We start from the raw sequence: 22,782 nt of genomic DNA, 5'->3' as shown, positions 1-22,782 counted from the left end.
AGAATCTCCCCTTTGATGCAGGGTGAAAAGGGGAGAGAGACTGTGGTTGTGAGTGCCCTGCAGCAAGAGGTAAAGACTAAGAAAAACCTTTCTTTTCCTCGGGAGCCGGCAGCCCAGACAACCCAGTGAGTTGATCAGGATTTATAAGTCAATTTTTATTTCACTTTGTATTTCTGGACTTTGTGGAATTTCTTTTTTTGGTCTAAATGTTTGTGAAATGTGAGTTCGAACTTTATTGTTAATAAGACTTGAAGAATGCAGCCAGTTTGTTAAAATGGAGTCGAGAAAATAAACTGTGATCATATTCCACCCCACGTGACAAGTTTTGACCTTGGCAGGATTGAACTATGTCAACAAAAAAGTGTTCCCCTGAGTTCCAGCGGTCTGTTTTGACCTTAATGTGGGAAACAAGAATAGAATTATGTCAAGAGGAGACACGACGGCAAGAGTTACAGCAACAATTTCAGATGGTGATGGCAGAATATGATTTTTTAGAAGATGAAGCTTTTGACACTGAAAAAGATGAATGTGAGAATGACAATGATGGTGACTGTGATTTGGAAGGAAAAGAGGAAGATGAGGACTGTGATGATTCAACACAAAATGAAGCGCACCACGAAAAAAATGATGACTTTACTCTACAAAAAGTTGGATGGAGTGCCCTGCCTTTGAGGGGGGCACGATTGGTATTACTGGAACTCCAGAACGCCCACAGGGAAGAAGGAAAAAATATGCAGAGAAGAGAAGAAATTCAGGGGTCCCGTATGGTGGCCTGGATGGCAAAAGACTGTAAACAGGGGGTGGGGTGAAGGGAAAGTGATGTTGTGATTATAAGGATGGATTAACAGGTTTATAACTGGTCTGCTGATTATGGAATTTGCTGGATTGGGGGGGTGGAGCCGGTAATCGGGGATGTAAGGTTAAATTGAGAATAGTTATAGTTTTAAAAGTGAATGGATTTTGGAAAAATGTGAAAATATGGAGGCTTATAGAGGGAGTAAAAATTAGGCACGGGAAGATAAAATGGGAGTTTGATTTTTCAGTGATTTGAATATTAGATGAAAATGTTAACAATTGATTTATAAGTTGTATAAGATACAAAGGTGTATTTTTATAAAGTAAGAAACTGTTGCAGATGATAAAAAAGGGATGAAAACCGGGGAAGGGGGGGGAGGGGAAGCCCACAAAATATGGTTTCACAATTATGAATGTAAGAAAAAATTTTCTGTTTTGTATTGTTTTTTTCTCTTTTTTTGCCCTTTCTTTTTCCTCTTTTTTCCTATTTCTATTTTTCTCTTTTTTTGGTATGACAATAGATGGTTGGATGGATGGCCTCCTGCGTACTGCCCTGGTTTGCTGGAGCTCCCTGGTGGCAGGGGGGGGCTTTGGGGTCAGGGGAGGGGGAGGAGGACAGAAATCCAAGCATAAAATGGACCATCTCTGACTGTTCACATACATGGGATACTTCTGTGGCAGGGGAGGACCCATGTGGGTGGGTAGGAAGGAGGTGGAAAAGGGGTTTATGTATGTACCGTTGTTTTTTTTTGTATTTTGTAAAATTAATAAAAAGTATGTTTAAAAAAAAAAAGACATGAGTCAGCAGTGTGATGCAGCAGCTAAAAAAGCCAATGCAATTCTGGGCTGCAACAATAGGAGTATAGCATCTAGATCTAGGGAAGTAATAGTACCACTGTATTCTGCTCTGGTCAGAACTCACCTGGAGTACTGTGTCCAGTTCTGGGCACCACAGTTCAATGAGGATACTGACAAGCTGGAACGTGTCCAGAGGAGGGCAACCAAAATGGTCAAAGGCCTGGAAACGATGCCTTATGAGGAACGGCTTAGGGAGCTGGGTATGTTTAGCCTGGAGAAGAGAAGGTTAAGGGGTGATATGATAGCCATGTTCAAATATATAAAAGGATGTCATATAGAGGAGGGAGAAAGGTTGTTTTCTGCTGCTCCAGAGAAGCGGACACGGAGCAATGGATTCAAACTACAAGAAAGAAGATTCCACCTAAACATTAGGAAGAACTTCCTGACAGTAAGAGCTGTTTGACAGTGGAATTTGCTGCCAAAAAGTGTGGTGGAGTCTCCTTCTTTGGAGGTCTTTAAGCAGAGGCTTGACAACCATATGTCAAGAATGCTTTGATGGTGTTTCCTGCTCGGCAGGGGGTTGGACTGGATGGCCCTTGTGGTCTCTTCCAACTCTATGATTCTATGAAATAAAGGATGCTTTAAAAACGTTTGCCACCCGCCCCAAACATTTCTTAGCTGAACTTATCAGTAAAAACCCCTTCGGCATAAGAATAAAAACAAGACAATAATAGAGAATAATAATAAATGATAATAAGATGATAAGAGATCCTTAAAAGTAGGTGAATAAATCAGCAAGCGGCGTCCCCGTCCCCCCCCGTTCAGGCAGCCTCTCCCGGCCGGCTCCTGCCGCTCCTCCCTCTCCGCCTCCGCCTCCTGCTCCTCCTTCGCCGCCTCCTCGGGCCTCCCCGGCCGGCAGTTTCCGGCGCCGGAGGGCGGCACTCGGCGTGGGCTCCTCCGTGAGGCGGGAGGGCGGGAGGGCGAAGCGGGGCATGGCGGTGCCCGGAGGCGGCGGCGGGGGCTCGGCCCTGACGGTGACCGTCACCTACGGTGAGAGCGCGGCCGGCCGGGGCGGCGGCGTTGGCGGCGGCCGGGGCGGGGGGAGAGGCCGGGGCTTCGGGCCTAGCGGAGCCTCTCTCCGCAGCTGCGCGTGGGCAGCAGGGCAGGCGGAGGGAGCCCGGAGGCGAGCGGGGCTGGGCGCCTGTCCACTCCCCGTCCGCCCCCGGCAGCCGCTCCCGCCACGGAGGGCCTCTCTCCCCTGTGGGTGGATGTAGCCCCGTGAAGGGAAGGAGATAAGAGAGGTAGTATGGGGGTGGGGGTGGCACACGCATACTGGCCCCCACAGATGCATTCGCGCCCACATACATTCATACATCTCCCCATGCAGTTGTACATGCATGCATGCTTCCGTCCTTCCATCCATCCATGCATTCATTCATTCATACATACATACATACGTACGTACAGTACATACATGCATTTGTACATCTACGTGTGTTTTCCTACATACATACATACTGTGCATGCATGCATGCATGCATGCACGCATGCATTGGTTGACCCCATTCTTGAAACACACGAGGTTACAAGGCTAGAGCACCTCAGAGCATGTGTGAAGTGTGTGCAGTATTAGGAACCTATGAGAGAAGAATAACTGGCTCTTGCCAGTTTCTGTGATGTCACAATATACTTTGGCAGTCAGAGGTGTCATAGTTTCTCTGCTGTGATGTCAGTGGGTGCTTGGACAGCTAGGCAACTGATTACTCAGAGAGACTGTAAAAAGACTGAATTTCCCCCTTGCAATGAGCTCAACAGGGTGACCCTAAGCAAGCTATTGTTGCCCTCTTCCCAAAATCTGTTTTACGGGGGCGGGCAGAGGATATTGAACTGAATTTAGAGGATTATTTGGAAGTGCCACTGAAATTATATACAAATGGCTGAAGACATTCAGAGTCATTCTCTTGTATTATCAGCCACTACTGTATATATACATGTTTTTACTCGGAGTAAGGTCAGTAAGAGAACCTCTGCAGCACAATCTGATGAATGTGGGTTATGCAAGCTGGCTTTTCAGTGAAGTCAGGGATGAGAAGGACCATGGCTCTACTGGGGTCAGTAATAAAGACTGGCTAATGGATAACAGTCTTGTAGCAGGGGGAAGATGGGCAATTTGAGGGATGCAGGCAGAGACCCCGATGAGGGTTGAGAGGCCTTTGGGTTCACACCAGCTGCCTTTGTTGTGTGCTGGCTGCGGCTGATGGGGTTGTAGTTCAAAGGCACCAGGATGGCAAAGGCTGAGCCCCTGGGAGTGTACAGAATGGGCTGTACACTAGGGGCCATATTCAACTAAGTCATACTCGGAATAGATCCACTGAAATCAATGGACTTAAAGTTAGTGACACCCATTTATTTCAGTGGGCCTACTCTGAGTATGTGAAGCTTTCCCCCATTTATCTCCATGTTAGGCAAACTTTATTTGTTAAATACTTGCTTGTAAGACTGCAGTTTGCAGCACCTATGGGCTGAGCTAAACCCAGCTTGTAATCTGAATATATTTTCATTATGGTATTTTCAGGTAGTGAAAAACACAGTCTTCAGGTTGCTTCTCAAGAAGAAGACAGTCAGCCAACAGTACGCGATATGGCTCTCTTAATTGAACAAGTAACCGGAGTTCCAATTTCTTTTCAGAAACTGATATATAAAGGTAAATAACCTTTTTATATTTGCAGCACAATCCTATGCTTGGCAACTCAGAATTAGGCCCCACTGAGTTCAATGGGGCTTACTCTCATGTGTGTATAGGATTAAATGCAAAATATCTGTTAGAACTGGTCTTAAATAACCATATTCCACTGGGTGAGGATTTATTTTTGTTGAATAGCTATGATAATTTTATCTCTTTTTAAAACTGATTCATCGAGGGAACAGATAATCAGTTAAAACTACAACGTGAGTGTCACGGTGGCTGGAGAAGGCTACTTCAGAGTAACGACTCTACACAGCTCTGTATTTTATGGTTTTATTGGTGCTGAGTATTTACAGTGCTAATGGCAGTGCTATTTACAAAGACCCATCTGTTTAGCTTGAATCAGAACCTCCCAGTGGCTTTTGGCGCGTTTTGCGCCAACATAATAACTTGGGGAGACCCATCCTCTTCCCCCCGACGCCTTTTGTGAAGTTCCGGAGTTGGGGGGACTGGCCTGCCCCCCTTCCTTTCCCCTTCCTGTCCCACCTGGGACGATGGCTCTCTTTCCCTGCCAGAGCCTTGGAACCCACTTCCTGTTTCCCCACTTGAGCTGGAGCTTTCCTTCTTTTCAGCCTCGCTTGGGTCTGGGCTGGAACTCAGGAGGGGAGGGGCTTCGCGATATCCCTTGCCCCTCACAGTGAGTTTTATTTCTCACATGCTGAGGTACGCCCATGTATTGTGAGAGAGAACAATCACCAATATTCATTCTTCTGTTTTTCTTATTAATATATTTATCCAGGCACTGTGTATTTGAGTCAAGCTTACACATCTTTTGGCTCATCAACCTGAACACAGCCTACTAGGCATGTATGATATTTGGCACACCTCCCCTTTTTTACAGTTTCATGCATTACACAGGAGATATGAGAGGCTTGTTGAGCCCATAATGAAGAGCTGCTCTGTTCACATTAATGGGTTACAGTGTGCTGGGTCAGTTTTAATGTTTCAAATTTATTATAGTGCATGTAAAGTTTGAAAAGGAACATGAATGTTATTACTGCTACACTAATTTCCAGGATTATCCTAACCATTCTAAGGTATTAGGAACCTATGAGAGAAGAAAAAAAGAGTATCAAAGTAACGCTAAAAACCTTTTCAGATGATTTCATTTGTCTTTTGTTTTTGTTTTGTTTTGAAAAGGTTTTGTTTTGTGCTTTCCTTTTAACGAGAACTAAGCTGGATATTTTATCAAATAAATAGAGCCTCTTAAAATTATGTTTAATGTTTAGAATGAGTACAGCCTATTCCAGTATGAGCAGCTGATTTTCTGTGATGTCACAATATACTTTGGCAGTCAGAGGTGTCATAGTTCCTTTGCTGTGATGTCAGTGGTTGTGCTTGGACAGCTGGGCAACTGATGACTCAGAGAGACTGCAAAGACCTTAGGGGTCAGCAACCTTTTTCAGCCATGGGCCGGTCCACCATCCCTCAGACCGTGTGGAGGGCCGGACTATATTTTGAAAAAAAATATGAATGAATTCCTATGCCCCATAAATAACCCAGAGATGCATTTTAAAATAAAAGCACACATGCTACTCAGGTAAAAACACCAGGCAAGCCCCACAAATAACCCAGAGATGCATTTTAAATAAAAGGACAAATTCTACTCATGTAAAAACACACTGATTCCCGGACCCTCCGTGGGCCGGATTGAGAAGGCGATTGGGCCTTAGGTTGCATACCCCTGCCTTAGAATGTGAATTTTGAAATCTATGTACAACTGTTGTTATGTCATTAACAACAGGCTTTCAAGTGATACCTTGTATTAGTATCAACAAAGGAGCATTTTTGGAGCCTTTTAAGTTAAACAGATGATGCTTTCAGCTTTATGCTGAAAGGTATAAAAGGTATGCAAATTGTTCCATATTTGTAAATGAACTTAAAACTGACTCTTCATTTTGCTTGCTGAACTTTCCCAAATAAATTTGTAGGTTTGTTTGTTTGTTTTTCCTCCTAGGAAAATCCCTGAAAGAAATGGAACAGCCATTGGCAACATTTGGAGTTAAAAATGGTTGTAAAGTCATGCTGATTGGAAAAAGGGTAACTTTCATTTTACGAAGGCTGTCTCTCCCTCCCTCCCTCCCTCCCTCTACGCACACAAACACACATGAATGAACATGTATCCTTGAGCTTCCTAATATGAGGACATTTTTCACCCCCTTGGTATTCAATAAGACATTTGCTCACTTCTCAAGCATAGAGCACTTTCTCCTTACTCTCCTTGCAAGTTGACAATAAAGAAAATTTACTATGCTTTTGTTTCCCTGTTTTTTCACTTTTGGAGGCGGTAGTTGTATCCGATCCCTGGCTTGGATCCCACTGCTGCACAGCCTCTTGCACAAGCATGAGCAGATGATTTCTCTCCATGCAGTACTGCAATGTGTTACAGGATGGGAGGTGGTAAATAAGGAAGGCTGCAGCACATAAACACTAGTGGATCACAAAAAGATTTTGAAAAGGAGCTTGCACAGATGAACTTCTCTAGATTTAGTATCAGCTATCCTGCAATACTCCTCCACTAATTGAGAAACAGCTCTTCCACTCAAGCCACTGATTTTAGTGGGACTTATGTGCCTAACTTGCTGTGGATTCTTTCCCCTTTTTCTAATGCCTTTTCTGCCTTCTGTCCTCTCTGTTCTTCCCATGCTGCTCTTTTTTTGGTTCTGTTTATCTTAAAATGTATTATTTTGCCTTTAAAAAAATCATTCACAGGGCAGTATGCAAAACATCTTCAAATAATAGAGCATTAACCTTGTTTTACTGTGCTTGTTCCTACCCAATAAACTCTCTGTTCTCTACTGAATTTTTTACGTGCCTTGCATATCTGTGATATCCTTTGGTGGAGTCTCCTTTGGAGGTCTTTAAGCAGAGGCTTGACAGCCATATGTCAAGAATGCTTTGATGGTGTTTCCTGCTTGGCAGGGGGTTGGACTGGGTGGCCCTTGTGGTCTCTTCCAATTCTATGATTCTATGATCCTTACTTCTCTCTCAAACAGAACTGGAAGGAACCCCAAACCATCTAGATTGGGGTGGGGAACCTGCGCCCCCCACTCCCCTTGATGTTGTTAGAGTACAACTCATATCGTATTTGAATGTTGGCCCTGGGCTGGAGCTGACCGAGTCCAGCAACATCTGGGGGACCACATATTCTTTACCCCTGATCTAAATAAACTTGCTTCTTGAAAAGGAACCCCCCCTTTTCCTAACTACACAATTTAAAATACGTACATGCATCTTCCAAAATCTTAACTGTAGCTGTATGTTACTGCTTTGGATACTGTTTTCTTTTGCCGAAGAACATAAAATAGTAACTTCTAGGTACATATTAGTATTTGCCAACGGCAGTAACCCTCTTTACTTGGTTGCACATCCATTGAACTAGTGAGTATTGATTTTTTTAAAAAAAAAACACCACCACCAAGATAATTGATGTAGAGAAACAAGGGTGCTGAATGGAGTAATAGCAAGCTTCTAAATCTTTGTTAATGTATGCTAGAATAAATGTATCACAAATGTTAGGATTGATGTAAACCTGTGTCATCTTGTTCTAAATTACCCAGAATAGTCCAGAAGAAGAGACTGAATTAAAGAAATTGAAAGATTTGGAGAAATCTGTGGAACAAATAGCAAAGAAAATAGAGGATGTTAATAAAGAGCTTGGAGGTATTCAAAAAGTAAGTTGGTTTCTTATTTCAGTAGTTCGCCTAGGTTTATAACTTTTAATTGTTGATACTATATTTCCCAATTTAAATGAGTTTACCTCAAAAGATTGATCACCTATCTTGATATTTATGCCTCTTCTAGAAAAATGCTCTAGCTATTTCTTGACTCCTCTTTTAATCCTTCAGAATAATAAATAAAGGGTGTACAATAGTATTTTGATAAACAACATGATAGATTATATTATCTAGATAAGATGTCTTCAGGTATGCGATGAGTAAATTTTTATGAGAAATTACAATTTCCATACAGGGATTTCTAGCAAAGAATCTTCAAACTGAAGCTCTTAACCAGTTGGACAAGCGGATCAAGGGAACTGCTGAACAGTTTATGAAGATTCTGGAACAAATTGATGCCATTGTGAGTAAACAATTGTAGCAATAAGTTGTTCATCTCTGAAAGAACGTTTTGTTGTACTTTAAAATAATAGGCTTTCCTAGTCACTTAGTAGACACTAAATTAATGGCTTTTTAAGGCTTTTTTATGAACCCGTTGTTTCCCCACTGTTAAATAGGTACAGTGGTACCTCTGGTTAAGAACTTAATTCGTTCTGGAGGGTCTGTTCTTAACCTGAAACTGTTCTTAACATGAGGTACCACTTTAGCTAATGCGGCCTCCTGCTGCTGCCGCGCCGCCGGAGCACGATTTCTGTTCTCATCCTGAAGCAAAGTTCCTAACCTGAGGTACTATTTCTGGGTTAGTGGAGTCTGTAACCTGAAGCGTTTGTAACCCGAGGTACCACTGTATCTCTGTTACGCTGCCCTTATTTTCTGTAATACAAAAACAATAGTTCCATATACCCATTCTGCAGAAGGCATCCTATTTTCAATTAATCAAATTATTCACTGTATTCAGTTTACAGAGGCTCCCACTCCATAAAAGTGATACAGACACACACACCCCTCATGCAGGGGTTTGTGCATAAGTGAAATCACGTCAAGTGGAGAGCACTTTCTAAAGTGGCTGCTACCCTGCCCCATGTGTCAGCTGTTAGGTGGGGAGGCTGAGCAGCCTAAACGAAGTCCCACTGCACCTCAGGTCTCTTTGGGGCTTCCTCCGCCCTCACTGACACCCTCTTCAGGCTCTGGGGAGGGCCTCCTTACGAGCCACGAGGACTCTCTAGCTCTCTCCCACCATTTCCTTGTATGATTCTATTTATTTATTTTCTGGCGCTGCACGTGTACGCATTTGTGCATGAGTAGAACATGTGTAAGTGAGGAGAAGCCTGTATACACCCAGTTGCCCTCATTCATCAGAGGCATTTTGAACAGCAGTTTCCCTCTCCACTACCTGGGAAGATGCTACCAGAACTCTGGAAAGGAGGCGTGAATAAGCACCTTTCAAAGCTGTGTAGATGAGCTTCTATTGTTCTAAAGAAAAATAGCTTTCTCGCACATTTGGAACTTCTCATGTACTCCTCCAGACTAGCGCCCAAAACTTACAAATGCAAATGCAATTTGTCCCCATAGAAGCACAACATTTTCTTCTACAGACTGCTTCGTATGTTTGTTTTGCTCACAAATGGCAGAAAAGACGAAGAAAAGTCAATCCTGTTTTTATTATAACTTTTTAAAAGTTGGAAGAGCCATTTCATGCACAATGATTTCCCTACACCAATGTTGCTTCTCTGTAGGAAAAAGTGTTTGCATTGTGTTTATCGTAACATCACAATTTGCAGAATGTGTCTGTTTCACCAAAGGTATACATGATAGAAGTCTGCAGTGCATCACAGCTTCTAGCAGCAAAATAGGTACATAACATGTTCCTCATGAGTGTGTCTGCTCTTTCTTGCACAGAAATAACAACTGAGTGGCATTCTGGGTCCATTTGAAGTACAGTCTCTTACACTGGCTCGGGCTTAAATAGCTTTAAGTGAACTAGGTTTTTGTCAATGTATTGTTGGTTAGGAAGACTAATACCTGTATATAGCCAGGTTCAATATCCATCTGTAACTACAAAATCAGATTGAGGTTTTCATTTACAGTATTACAGTATGCATGCTAAATATTAGCTCTTTTTGTCCACAAAGAAATTGGGAGGTATTTCCCTATAACTAGTTATTTTTTTACAAAACATTTTTAAAATGTTCCTAGACAGCTTACAAGTAGATTGAACATTTAAATGCCAAAACTTCCATTCTTTTTATCATTCCTTAGAATACATATTTTAGAACCTTATTTATATGTTGCAAACCATCTTATTCATTAAATTTCAATGGGTCTTCTCTGAGTAAAAATTAGCTGAATACCACACTGAAAGTCCTGATTAATTAGGACTCCTAATTAATTAAGGACTCCTGATTAATTAAGGACTCCTAACTGTAGCTCCAACAGTATTCCTTGGCTAGGAGAATGAGATCAAACACTTTTGTGTTAATAGCCAGTCATTGTGTTCCTTATTTAATACTTGAAGAACTTGTTTAAACATGCATTAGTAACTTTAGAAAATGAATTGATGTGCTTATGCAACTTCATTAGCTAGACTTTGCAGATACAAGGGGATGTCTGTAAGACTGATAAAATAAAGATGCACATTTAAATAATTAGATAACTGGTTTTTGTGAGCTTTTCAAAATATTTGAGAGATGAAAATACTAGTTTTGTAACCTTTATTCTCTTTCAAATATTGGACTAATTCATGTTCTGACTATTGAATAACTAAACCTAGAGATGTTATAAATTTATTACTTAGTTAACTAAATATCCATTCTTCTTTTTCTTCCAAAAGAGCCCAGCGCAGCAAACATCAACGTATTAAAAAAGAATAAAAACATATTTAAGATAATGTAAAGCTAATTAGGAACCAGCTAAAAAAACATTTCAAAGCACTTAGCATCTAAAATCATTTGGAGAGGTGGGTTTTCCATAAAATTTTGAACTGGAAAATCTCTGAAAAAGTTACACCGCTCAACTGCAAGGGATGTGACGTAGTATTTTTATTTGACTTACATTGGTTTTAAAAAGGCCTTTAAAATGCTAATTTTAAATGCTGTGTAAAATCTGAAAAGTTTTTTCAGTAGCCTAAAGTAGTTGAAGTATTTGCTTAATCTGTACTTGGTACAATTCAAACAGATCACATTCTTCACTTGGAAATGATTTTTATTGGAATGTTTTAAGAAGGCATAGACATTGGGAGTTGCGTATTTCAATGTTTAATAATTATTAATAATGCAGAGTTGTATGGAAGGGCACAAACTGGAAGATGAAATTGAAGTCCAAACAGATGAACTCATCCCAACATTTTTATATTTCATTATCACTAATGTAGCAGTCCTCTTTGTCACTACAATAGTTCTCTGAGAACTAAGATAGACTTGCCTACAAACCATCCAGGGAGCCAGGCCTGAGTGAAAAAGGATTGAACTCTGGTCCAAGTCCAAAATATCTGTTTTGGCCAACGTGGATCATAAGAAGGTTCAACAATAACCATGTGAAATACTAACTCTTTTTTTTTTAGCTTGATGCAGATCAGGGAGAAATTGCCTTTCCACCCCTAAAAAAGCAGTGATCATAAAATGATAATTATAAAAGCAACAAAATCCAGAAAATAAAAAGCAACAGGGACAGCACACTGAGAATAGATAACACATTCAAGAATGCCTTACTGAAAAATTCATTAGAATAATATTGTTGTTAATTGAAGGCTGAAGAGAAAGTGATCCGGCCTGATTTCTCAAGGCAGAGACTAGTTCCATAGCTTGGCCACCACTACCAAGATGCACCTCTGATGGCAGTGAGATGCAGAACCTCCTCTGGAGACTGAAGTGTGCAGAGAGGTTCATATGGGTAGAGGGTAGTTCTTTAGATATCAAAGTCCCAAACCAGCTCTGAATTGAAATAGCCCACCTGAAAACATTCCAAATGAATAATGAACCAGGCTCGCTCTGCAGGATGTTGCTATTACCAAGCCCTTAAATTGCAGTTGGTGAGAGGGTCTTGCCCAAGCACCCCAAGCATTAAATTATCTTTATTGTTGAACTTTATTTTAATTGAATATTCAAATGTTATTGTAACTCAAGGTGTATTGCTAACTTCACCTCTTAAAACCTTGAATAGTTGGACAACGTATTCCTGGAGAGGAGACGTAAGCTGACTTAAGGTAAAAAGGAAAGATGGTGAGATCTGATTTGAATGTTACTGTAATGTTTTTCTCAACACCACCAACTTGGAGTTGGTGACAGTAAGATCTGATTGGTGCTGTGATCCTGTGTTTGCCAGTTGCCTAGTGAATATGAGCTTCCAAAACACAGTCTTGGGGATATTGCTGAGTGTCCACAACCAGGGCTATTTCTGAGTGGATCCCTTAAGTGACTGATGTGAAGTCTCTAGTTGTGACAAAATTACAAATGTCATATTCCAATCATATATCTATTATCTGTCTCTATAGAAGAGGCATAAGGTGCCCTTCAAATATTATTGGACCAGTTCTCATCAGCTCCTGTAAGCATAGCCAGTGGTCAGGGAGTTCATTTATTAATTGAATTTATATCCCACCTTTCCTTCCAGAGGAGCCCAGATTTGTAGTCCGACAACATTCAGTGAGCCACAGGTTCCCCATCCTTGGTTCAATACTGACACGACAATTTGTTTCTCCCTTTCATTTTTAACAAGTTTCCCTTTGTTCCCTGTAATGCACTTTTGAATTATCTGTGACAATTAAGTGAGCTTCTTGTATTTCTTTGGAAATTCTTAATTGCGTTTTCCTCTTGCTCGGCACAGTGTTCCCTGCAAAGTGCAGGCCTTCCTCTTACAGAAGGTGTTTTAGAACTCTCCACTGAGGGAAACGTTTAACCTAACTAACACAGTCCCTATTTTCGGAATAGAATAAACTTGCCATAACACCATTTAGGGTCCAGAATGGTTCAGGGGATACTTCTTGGACAGTCTGTTGTATCCTTTGGTGGCTAAGAGTATGAGCCAGAAAATCACTGGTTCAAGTCTAGCCTCAGTTACAAAGTCACCAGGTGGACTTGGGCATGGAAGTGTCGTCTCAGCTGTAGCCTCCATCAGCGGTATGGGATGATAGCACTCTAGGACGTTGCATTGAGCACTTGAGAATCCTTGGTATTTATTTTATTTAAGGGCTATATAACCTGCCTTTCAACAGGCTCCCAGGGGCTCTTACAAAAAGTTAGAATTACAGTGGCTGATATTCAATGTTAATTATACTCAGAGTAGACTCATTGAAATTAGCGGACTTTCCATTTCAGTGTGCCTGTTCTGAATATGTTTTAACATTAAACATCACCCAATAAATTTAAAACAACCACTTTGAAATAACCACAGTATGAAAAGAGCATTGTTATTTAATCTTTGTGCCCAAATACATTTGTGCATTCAGTAGATTTTTCACCATACCAGTCTAATTTGGCAGACTGAGGGGTCCTCTGAACCATTTTGTTCCACTGGGATAATACATCAATCCTTCTCCAAGTTCATAATTTTATGTCTCTCGCTTATCATAGTATCTACTGTATATAAACTGTGCACTCATAATTCTGTGCCAAGAAATCTGGGACCTGTATATATTGTAAGATTTTTTAATACAGTACCTTGTTTTTCATAATTATGCTTTTTCCAGTTATGTGGTAGGGTTAAGAACTATGCTTGCCCGTGATGCCTTGTGCCAACTACTATAAAAATCCATCCTCTGAATTAGGTTTCAAAGTGTGGGGGCCACTTTCTTCATTCTTCACAATATTGGAGGCTAGCAGTATTTAGTGGGGAAGGACAGCTGAGAATTTAATTTTCAAGTTGGTCAGGCACAACTTGAATATATATATGGATACAAATATATATATATGGATATATAGGTGATCGTTGTTGGAAACCTGTGTAGCATAGATTTTAAATCCCAAATGAAAAGTCAATATTTCATCCATATTTGTGTCATTCTGAAAAGTTGTTATTTAAAAAGGAACTCTCTGTGGAAATCACTCTTGATATGTCTGCACCAGGATTTCTATAATTAGCTAACATTTCTGGGCCCATAATTGGGCCTAAGCAAAACTAAGGTGACACTAGTGTCAGCTTATATTCAAAAGAACCCTGTGTTTAGAGTTAAATGGTTATGGAAGTGGCATTCAAAATTAGCTTGTAAATGACAGGGAGGACAATTTCTGCATTTGAAATATATAGATTCAGGAGAGAAAGAATCAACACAAAACTATGCAGGGTGCAGTGAACACAATTTGGGTGTGTAATAAATGGGTTGGACAGTTTTAGGGTCTGCCTACAGAATAAATTAGCACACTGTCAGAATAAAGGCACACATGAGGGACTTATGTGAAGAGGAACTTGGCATTCTGCTTTTTTGTTTGTTCTTTTGAAAGCTAGGTGGCGGCAGCTTCCGGTGGAAATGTTAAGAGCTCTAGTATCTATTGTAACTGAGTCTTTCATTTTGGTAAGCCTGCTTTGCAGATGCTGTAACCGTTCAAATGGCCTACGATTGCACATAACTTGTGAGAAGACACACAAAGTCATATCTATCTGCTCTGCAGTAATTTATGGCAGAGGTGGGGAACGGGATCCAGCTGGCAGACCAGATAATTATCCCCCAACAGGCCATGTTTGACAGGTGGACAGTGGAATCATGTGTCCCTTTTTTGACCACTGCAAAGCATTTTGCAAGTGCCACAATCAGCTGGTTATCAAAACTTGTGAAGCCAGATGCATGGCACAGTGCATGACCTGATTTCGGGTTCTTGCGAAGCTCCTTGCACATCACTTTGTAGGTATGATCAGTGCTGCTGCTTCACCTGCATGGAGAGGCCTGGTGGGTTCTCCACGGCTGGTGTATAGAGAGTGCTAGGCATGCAGCAGTATAAATTAGCAGTGCCACTGGACTGAGGAATGAATTTAGATTATATAGGTGATTGGTTCTGTTTAGGCTGTCATCAGAATTGTGCATATACCTACTGAGGTACCAATTGCAAAAACTATATTTGGACATACAACTTTTTATATTGCTTTTATAATTAGACACCATCCATTTTGTTTTGCCACAGACTCTCCCAGACAACTTCAGTGACTGTAAACAGAAAAAGAAGGGGCTAGTGAAAAAAGTTCAGGTAAGTCCTGTACCAAGTGTAACGGTGTTCATCTGATTAGGAAGTGGGACTTCAGAGTCTGTTGAAAAATCATGTGACCTCTGTTAAAATCTCAAAAACAAAACTCCAAACTTGCAATCATTTGATACGCATATTGACAATCTCATTAAGAAACAGAGAAATAATTTTAAAAAGCAAATAAGTATGTACATGTTTGTGTCAAGAAGTGGAGAAAAAGCAAGCATCGGTCCTAGCTATGTGTTTATTAACATTTGTATTGGTTACATTTCCCAGGCAGGAATTGTAACCTTGGAATTGCATTTTAAATTTCAGAAAATATAAACAAAATAGTAATCCAGAATAGCGTGCTATTTAACAAAAGCACCTAGAAGTCACATTGCTCATCAGTCTCAGGCTCTCTCCCACTCCTCAGAGGAGCATTCGGTAATTGAACACCTGGTAATCTCTTTTTTTCCCTTGCACTTTCTTGCAGATAGCAAACATTTATACAGTCATACCTCATGTTTCATCTGCTGTGGGTTGCGCCTTTTCAGGTTACGGACACGCCAAACCCAGAAGTCCTGAAACGGGTTACTTCTGGGTTCGGCGCGCACACATGCGCAGAAGCGCCAAATCGCACTTTGCGCATGCACTGAAGCACCGAATTATGTCGTGCGCAGGCGCAGGGCTTCAGGATGCGGCCTTTTCATGTTGCGAATGGGCCTCTGGAACGGATCCCATTCGCAACCAGAGGTACCACTGTATTTGAATAGCTGAATGGCAACAATTTCATGGATTCCCAGTGTTAATATGTTGTTGTTGTTTAGTTGTGTCCGACTTCGTGACCCCATGGACCAGAGCACGCCAGGCACTTCTGTCTTCCACTGCCTCCCGCAGTTTGGTCAGACTCATGTTGCTGGCTTCGAGAACACTGTCCAACCATCTCATCCTCTGTCGTCCCCTTCTCCTTGTGCCCTCCATCTTTCCCAACATCAGGGTCTTTTCCAGAGAGTCTTCTCTTCTCATGAGGTGGCCAAAGTATTGGAGTCTCAGCTTCAGGATCTGTCCTTCCAGTGAGCACTCAGGGCTGATTTCCTTCAGAATGGATAGGTTTGGTCTTCTTGCAGTCCATGGGACTCTCAAGAGTCTCCTTCAGCGCCATAATTCAAAAGCATCAATTCTTTGGCGATCAGCCTTCTTTATGGTCCAGCTCTCAATTCTATACATCAATACTGGGAAAACCATAGCTTTAATTATAAGGACCTTTGTTGTCAAGGTGATGTCTCTGCTTTTTTAATATATTGGTTCCTAAGTAGTCACACTATTGCTTGTAAACTGGGAGTGAGCCTTGAGAATGCATGTGTTCCCTTTCTGGTGTGTCTTAACCCCTCCTGTTCCTGTTCCTTTAACTGTGGTTTTGCATTACATTTGCACCATAGCCTAATTTTGGTAAACACTAACTATGCTCCCTCTCAACTGTGATTTACAAGCCCACTATCAGTTTGAACTCTTGGTCAAGATAACCATGATTTTCAGATGTAAAACTATGGTTAAGACGAACAGGAAAGGTGGGTTCAGTTCAAATTAAAGAGGGTAAAGAAAGCTAGAGCATTCCTGAGGCTGGCTTCCAAATTGCAAACTGGTTATTGCTAGACCAGATCTTAGGTATGTTTTAATAGAAAGAGTTACTTGCGTCTATAATTCATAAGCTAAGTTGCTCTTGCTGTCTTACCTATATAAAAAATACTATTCTTGGTTTTTAGATACCTTATTGCATTAAGCCTCATTGTCCTTAATTTTGCTTTTAGGGTTTCCTTGCACAGTGTGATACAGTGGAAGGCAGTATTGGTCAAGAAATTGATAAACTGCAGTTGAAGAACATGGCCCTGGCAGAATGAGGCATTATTTTAAGTAACTAGGAGAAATAATTGCTCTGTGAGCAAGAAGAAGAGTTTGCTCTTGATTTTGGAGCACCTGTTTAGTATTCAAAAATTTATTTTAAGCAGAGTCCAGTAATCCTGTTGCATGTTGACCATTGCTTACTGATTGTCACGTGTTCTGCTTAGGTGTAAAGCTCTTCTTTCCAAAAAACAATACAAAACATTCTGCTGTTTTTCTTGACTATATTTCAAAACATGTTTCAGCTAAACTACATGTTGCTTTCCTTCATTAATTGTTCAGAGCAACTACTGTAACTATGATGCTGTTAAGTAAAATTGTATGTGTTCTCAGATGTAGGAAAGATTTAACCACCTGAGGTTTTATCTGTCTTACTTTCACGATGCCTAAATTTGAATGTACTGTAAGATGTATTATGCTTTTAACTAGTGGCTGAACATTGATAAGGTCCTTGATGGTCATTTTTACATACTTGTTATATATTGTGTATATGTTCTGTGTTCACTTTGGGTAGTGCAAGACATTCTGGAGCAGGAAATTCCTTCTATCAGACTTCCTGTCTCCTACAGTGGGCGAGGGGGGCAGAGTTAGTCACATGAATGGTGCATGTGGCACAACAGCCTCACCAGTTTGGCCTATGCCAGCTACTTGGTTAGCCATGTGCTTCACAGTAGTGGAGGCTGCTGAGCAAAACATTGATTCCCCTGTGCAGCAGCCTATCCCTATCCCACCTATCCCAGATTCTCTCTCCCATACAGCTAGCAAAGGCAAATACACCAGTTTTACGCATAGCTACCCTTAGGAAGTCTCAGCAACATGCAGGCAAGCAGCTTGGCACGTGTGCCTGCTCAGTGCGGGGAGGAAGCAACATAAGCAGCAACTGCTCAGGATGATCCCCTCCGTTCTCTGATGGTATCCATTGGAAAGGTTATGGTGGGGGGGGGGGTTCCCATTCTAATGCCCTCCAGCTGCTGGGCACCACAGGACTCCACACCTTGAACCACAAAGTACACAACCCTGCAAAAATGCAATCAGAGGGAAGAGGGTGTGATTGCTGGCAATTGCTATCCTGCCTGCATTAAGATGACAGAGAATGCTTTTCTTAACATGGCATGCTGCTGAATCAGGCTAAGCTAAGCAGCAGTAGTGGGCCGAGAACATCGGCATCAGCAAAAAGTGGCAAGTTGTCTCACCTGCTTCTCCTGTGTAAGATGAGGAAGCCCTTTCCACAGTGTAACCTGGTGTTAGAACCTATTATAAGCAAGGAGGAGGGAGAGCCCTCTGGGAAGAAGCCCAGAGAACCAGAGTCTATGTCTACCTCTTTATTTGCCCCAGAGAATTTCCAGGCCCTGCTGCTCAAAGCAGTTATGAAGCCTAGAGGCGGCAAGTAGATGTATGCAAGCCAGGGGAAGCCTGTGAAGGAATTTGTAATTCTAGCTGGAACTCTGTGAATCTCAAATGAAAGGAAGAGGAGTGGGATTCCCCCACCCCTTTTAGCAAATCAACTCAGGAATGATCATGTTATGCTACCTACCCAAGAGCTGTCCAGAGACCTTTCCTTCCAATAAAGGAAAGGGGTTGCAAGAGACTGAACAAATGGATTTGCCCCTTGCAAATTCCATGAGGCTTCTGCTATCTGTAATGTCCTCTTCTTTTCACCAAAGCCTTAAAAATGTGGACGTACAAGTTCTTTCAGTTCACCACCAGAGCAATGGACTGAGTTGTCTTACTCAGATGCAAGTTTTAAGCTCAGAAAGTTGGTCAGTAGTCCAGGCTTCAACTAAATTCAAAGTAGCCAACCCCCTTGCTGCCACATGGGAAAAATCTTAAAGATATAAAAACAAAAGATGAAACACCTTCCTCAAATTAAAGTGTATCGGAGATGCTCGTGGCCAAAGGGGGGGTGGCATTGCAGCAGCAGTATTCTCTAGTCACAAGGGGTTGGTCAGACTCCTGGGGTTGGGGGCAGTAGCAAATGGCAGGCTGTCACTAATGGGGAAAGGATATTGACAAAATTCTATCTGGTATAAGACTAGCATATTCCAGAGACTATCAGGTAAGGAAATGGTAAACATCAGATATGTGCTTGATTTCCCCTCCCTCCCCCCTGGTTTGCTGCACAGGAGCTTCTCTCAGGACAGAGCTACCAGGAAAATATACCTGCCGCTAGCTGCTATCTCATTTCATGAACATCAGGATGATAGAGCCAGTACCATCCAAAGAGAGAAGTTCTTTGGCATTTTATATATTTTACAATGCGAAAAAATATGGAAACTGGAGAGCTATTCTGGATCTCAGAATTCTTGAATAAACATCTAAATTGCAAGTGGAAACTTTTGAGATCTGTAACACACACACTAAAAGCAAACAACTTTCTGGTCTCCATAGTTCTTACAAAGGCCAACTCGACATGCCTGTTCTCCCATGTTCCTATGGCTTCGAAACGCATTTTTGATACAAAGCTGTGCTTCAGCCTTGCCTCCACCCAGACACTGTTCACCAAGATCATGGTGTCAGTTGCAGCAAATCTGACCTGGAAGATACTATCAGATCTTAAGTGTGGGGCTGTGGAACAAGTGCAGTGTCTCCAAAGCCATGGTTTCCTTATAAAGATAAAAATTGCTTCCTACAGTGAAGTGCCTGTCATACCTGGGAAGTCATCTTCAGCACTATTCAGGATAAATTGTTCCTGTTCCAAGAATGGTAGAAAAGGAGGGAGACATGACTGATCCATGAGACTAGGTTATCTCCTTTCCTAGTGTTCTGTCATCATTTTTAAAGGTTTTCCAGCAAGCTTTTAATTTCCCTACTTGGGGCTTTTGTCTGCTTGCATCTCTGCCGTTTGTTAGTCATAATGTTTTATTGTGCAGTTAAAAAAATAACAGTTCTGGTTTACTTCAATCGGTGCCAATATGCTAAATGTTTTTATACCGTTAGCTGCTTTGGGAATCTCCAATTGGGGAGGAAAAGCAGGTTACAAATATAAATAAAATGTGAGCCTCAGAATTGTACTCTTGCTACCAGGAGTTGCTAGAACACTCATGTCAACCAATGAGGTACACTAGGAAGAAACACTAATAATGCCAGTAGGCTGAGGAGGTGGAGCACATCAGGGAATATATTTAAATGCAGGGAAACCTGCCCACTGCAATCCACCTAATCACAGACTTCTTTTTAATCTCCTCTTTCAATGTCCAGGGCTGCTATATGAGGAAACCAGTCAAACAAATTCCTGTAGAATTAGTAACAGTTGTTTGGAGACACAACATAAATTAAATGGCAGGATTCTGCAACAACATTGAAAGTAACACTATAGGCAACAAAAAGTTATGACTCTTCATACTAAATCAGAAACCTGGAAAAAAGTTGTGAATGCTAGGATGCTGAGCTGGAGAGGTTGTGGCCCAGGTCCAACTCGATGAATGGATGTGGCTGGGTCCACAGCCTGGTGGGGGGAATAATGTAGCTGTAGCAGATGCCTGTAAGCGGTTTTTTCTGAAGATTGAACTCTACATGAGCGGAACACAGGGTTCTGTGGCTCTTGTAGGGTTAATGAGGATGTATATGAAACTCAACCTGTTCAAAGGACAAAAACAACCAATAAGAAATTGAAACAAAAATAAAAAAATCCTTCCAGTAGCACCTTAGAGACCAACTAAGTTTGTCATAGGTACGAGCTTTTGTGTGTATGCACGATAAGAAATTGTTACAGTGGTACCTCGGTTTATGAACACAATTGGTTCCGGAAGTCTGTTCATAAACTGAAGCGTTCATAAACTGAAGCAAACTTTCCCATTGAAAGTAATGGCAAGTGGATTAATCTGTTTCAGACGGTCCGCAGAGTACTTAAACTGAAGCGTTCATAAACTGAAGCGAACTTTCCCATTCAAAGTAATGGAAAGTGGATTAATCCATTCCAGACGGGTCCGCGGAGTACTCAACCTGAAGCTTACATAACCTGAAGCATGGGTGTAATTGGTTCCGGAAGTCTGTTCATAAACTGAAGCGAACTTTCCCATTGAAAGTAATGGAAAGTGAATTAATCTGTTCCAGATGGGTCCGTGGTGTTCGTAAACTGAAAATTCGTAAACCGAGGTGTTCATAAACCGAGGTTCCACTGTATTGTTAAACTCAGTGGTACCTTTCAGTAAACATGCCTGGGATAAGGCAACTAATTAGCCAGCTCTTAATTAAGAAAATGTGCATATATACCACTTGATTGTAAGAAAATCTCAATGCAGTTTACAAAAATATAAAACATTAACATGATCAATTTAAAAAGTTAAAAAAATACTGTATATAAAAACATTGCTAGGTATTATTAAAACCAACAGTAGTTAAAAAGAAATAAAACACATGTACTGTACCTTGTTTTTAAGTGATCTTATGAATATATCGAAAGAAGAGAAATTTTGGAAGCCTGCGAAGTTTCTTTGAGCACTCAATATTTTCTTTCTTGGGAGAAAATTTCTTTTGAAAATGAGTGATGATTACATGTTGTAAAACTACAGCCAGCTTCATGTTTGCTTTGGTAGCACATATACTAGTGATGCTTTAACAAAAACAAACAAACAAAAAACAATTGTTTCAGTCTATTGTATGTATTGCACTTTAAACTGGCATATTTCTTCTTAAATATGTAGAGTGTTGTTCATCACTTTTGGGGGGGGCGATCATTGGGCCAACCTTTCCCCTGGTGTGTGTGTGTGTGTGTATATATATATAAAACTATACAATATCATACCTTACTATATGCAGGAGGCAGGATTCAGCTATTCCTTGTACCCAAGCTACTCTGGAAAAAAAATTGGTCTATACTGCAATCAGATGAAGCCTTTATTATTATTATAAATTAGTATTAGGTTGCGACAATAAGTAGGGAATGTCAAACATTCTCATCCAAAAAAAGAAGTGAAAGGGGTAGAATAAAAAAGGAAGACATATGAAGAGGGGAGAGACAACATAATGAAGCAACTTTATAATACCATGAATTACTTAAAAGGAAAAATGTTCATTTACTTTGTTGTTCCAAAAATGTAGAAACAAGGGTGCACCTGTTAATAAATCTGATTTTCTTGATCATTAACATTTGCATTTTTCTCACATGCAAGTTTAACCATTTAGTTTGCAAAGCTTTCCTTAAGCAATCAGATATGGTGAGGGGAATGTTTATTTTTCTTAGTGCCAATGCAGTTGTTTTTGCTGCCATTAGCAGTGCAGTAATCAGCTGTAAATCGTCATTAATGATTTCAGAATGAGTTGCTTCATTCATTATTATTATTCATTTCATTTCTATACTGCTTTATTTAAAACAACAACAAGAGATTTACAACCTACATTAAAATATCAAAGCAATCTAGAATGAAACATTACTGAAGAAAGTCAAACATAAAGTTTACCATTCAAAGCAACGTAACAGGAAACTAAAATATTAAAGATTTTAAAAAAGCATTACAAAGGACACCTACAGAATGCACATTCGACGCAGCTAAGTTAACTAAATGATTTAAAAAGAAACACCACTAAAGGAAGTCAAATACAAAATGTGCATTTAAAACAGTATAATTAACACGAGAATAAAATATTATGACACGCACAAGACAAGCCACACAAGCTTCTCTCTAACGTTTCCGGGGAGCATCTCAAAAAAGGCGTCCGAGCGAACAAGGAAGTCCCGCCTCCAGTCAGTCAAACTGCTGCTCCACTTCTTCCGGCCTCCATGGCGGTTGCTAAGAAGCGGACGGGGAGAGAGAGACGCTCTCGGTGACGCAAAGTC

The 22,782-nt window shown here is 40.9% G+C and overlaps 1 protein-coding gene and 1 long non-coding RNA gene across 3 annotated transcripts; one reads left to right on the top strand and one right to left on the bottom strand.

The window, feature by feature from the left end:
- The first annotated feature begins 2,493 nt into the window (after positions 1-2,493).
- On the top strand, positions 2,494-19,332 carry BAG1 (BAG cochaperone 1). Of its 2 annotated transcripts, XR_004693822.3 has the most exons (8): positions 2,494-2,643; positions 4,169-4,297; positions 6,297-6,379; positions 7,900-8,013; positions 8,312-8,419; positions 12,115-12,157; positions 15,066-15,128; positions 16,916-19,332. XR_004693822.3 is itself a non-coding variant. In XM_035136666.3 (7 exons), the coding sequence occupies exons 1-7, from the start codon at positions 2,586-2,588 to the stop codon at positions 17,003-17,005; spliced, it is 645 nt and encodes a 214-aa protein (XP_034992557.1). In that variant the 5' UTR covers positions 2,494-2,585; the 3' UTR covers positions 17,006-19,332. The 2 variants fall into 2 exon arrangements, 1 of the variants encoding a protein (XP_034992557.1); XM_035136666.3 differs by lacking the exon at positions 12,115-12,157.
- Positions 19,333-20,361: 1,029 nt separating this feature from the next.
- Positions 20,362-22,663, bottom strand: LOC148683748 (uncharacterized). The gene is made up of 3 exons (XR_015946597.1): positions 21,751-22,663; positions 21,374-21,558; positions 20,362-20,582 (listed from the first exon to the last, which is right to left on the bottom strand). It is a non-coding gene; the product is annotated as an uncharacterized LOC148683748 (long non-coding RNA).
- Between the last annotated feature and the right edge of the window lie 119 nt (positions 22,664-22,782).

The sequence above is a fragment of the Zootoca vivipara genome, chromosome 12, assembly GCF_965207765.1.
Source record: "Zootoca vivipara chromosome 12, rZooViv2.hap1.1, whole genome shotgun sequence".
Classification (NCBI taxonomy): Eukaryota; Metazoa; Chordata; class Lepidosauria; order Squamata; family Lacertidae; genus Zootoca; species Zootoca vivipara.
Note: the sequence above shows the minus strand (reverse complement) of the source record. Positions and strands in the feature narration are given on the sequence as shown.

Coding starts and splice junctions, on each gene's coding strand:
- BAG1 (XM_035136666.3), top strand. CDS start 2,586: ATGGCGGTGCCCGGAGGCGGCGGCGGGGGCTCGGCCCTGACGGTGACC. Junction 2,644..4,168: donor GACGGTGACCGTCACCTACG/GTGAGAGCGCGG, acceptor TGGTATTTTCAG/GTAGTGAAAAACACAGTCTT. Junction 8,014..8,311: donor AGCTTGGAGGTATTCAAAAA/GTAAGTTGGTTT, acceptor ATTTCCATACAG/GGATTTCTAGCAAAGAATCT.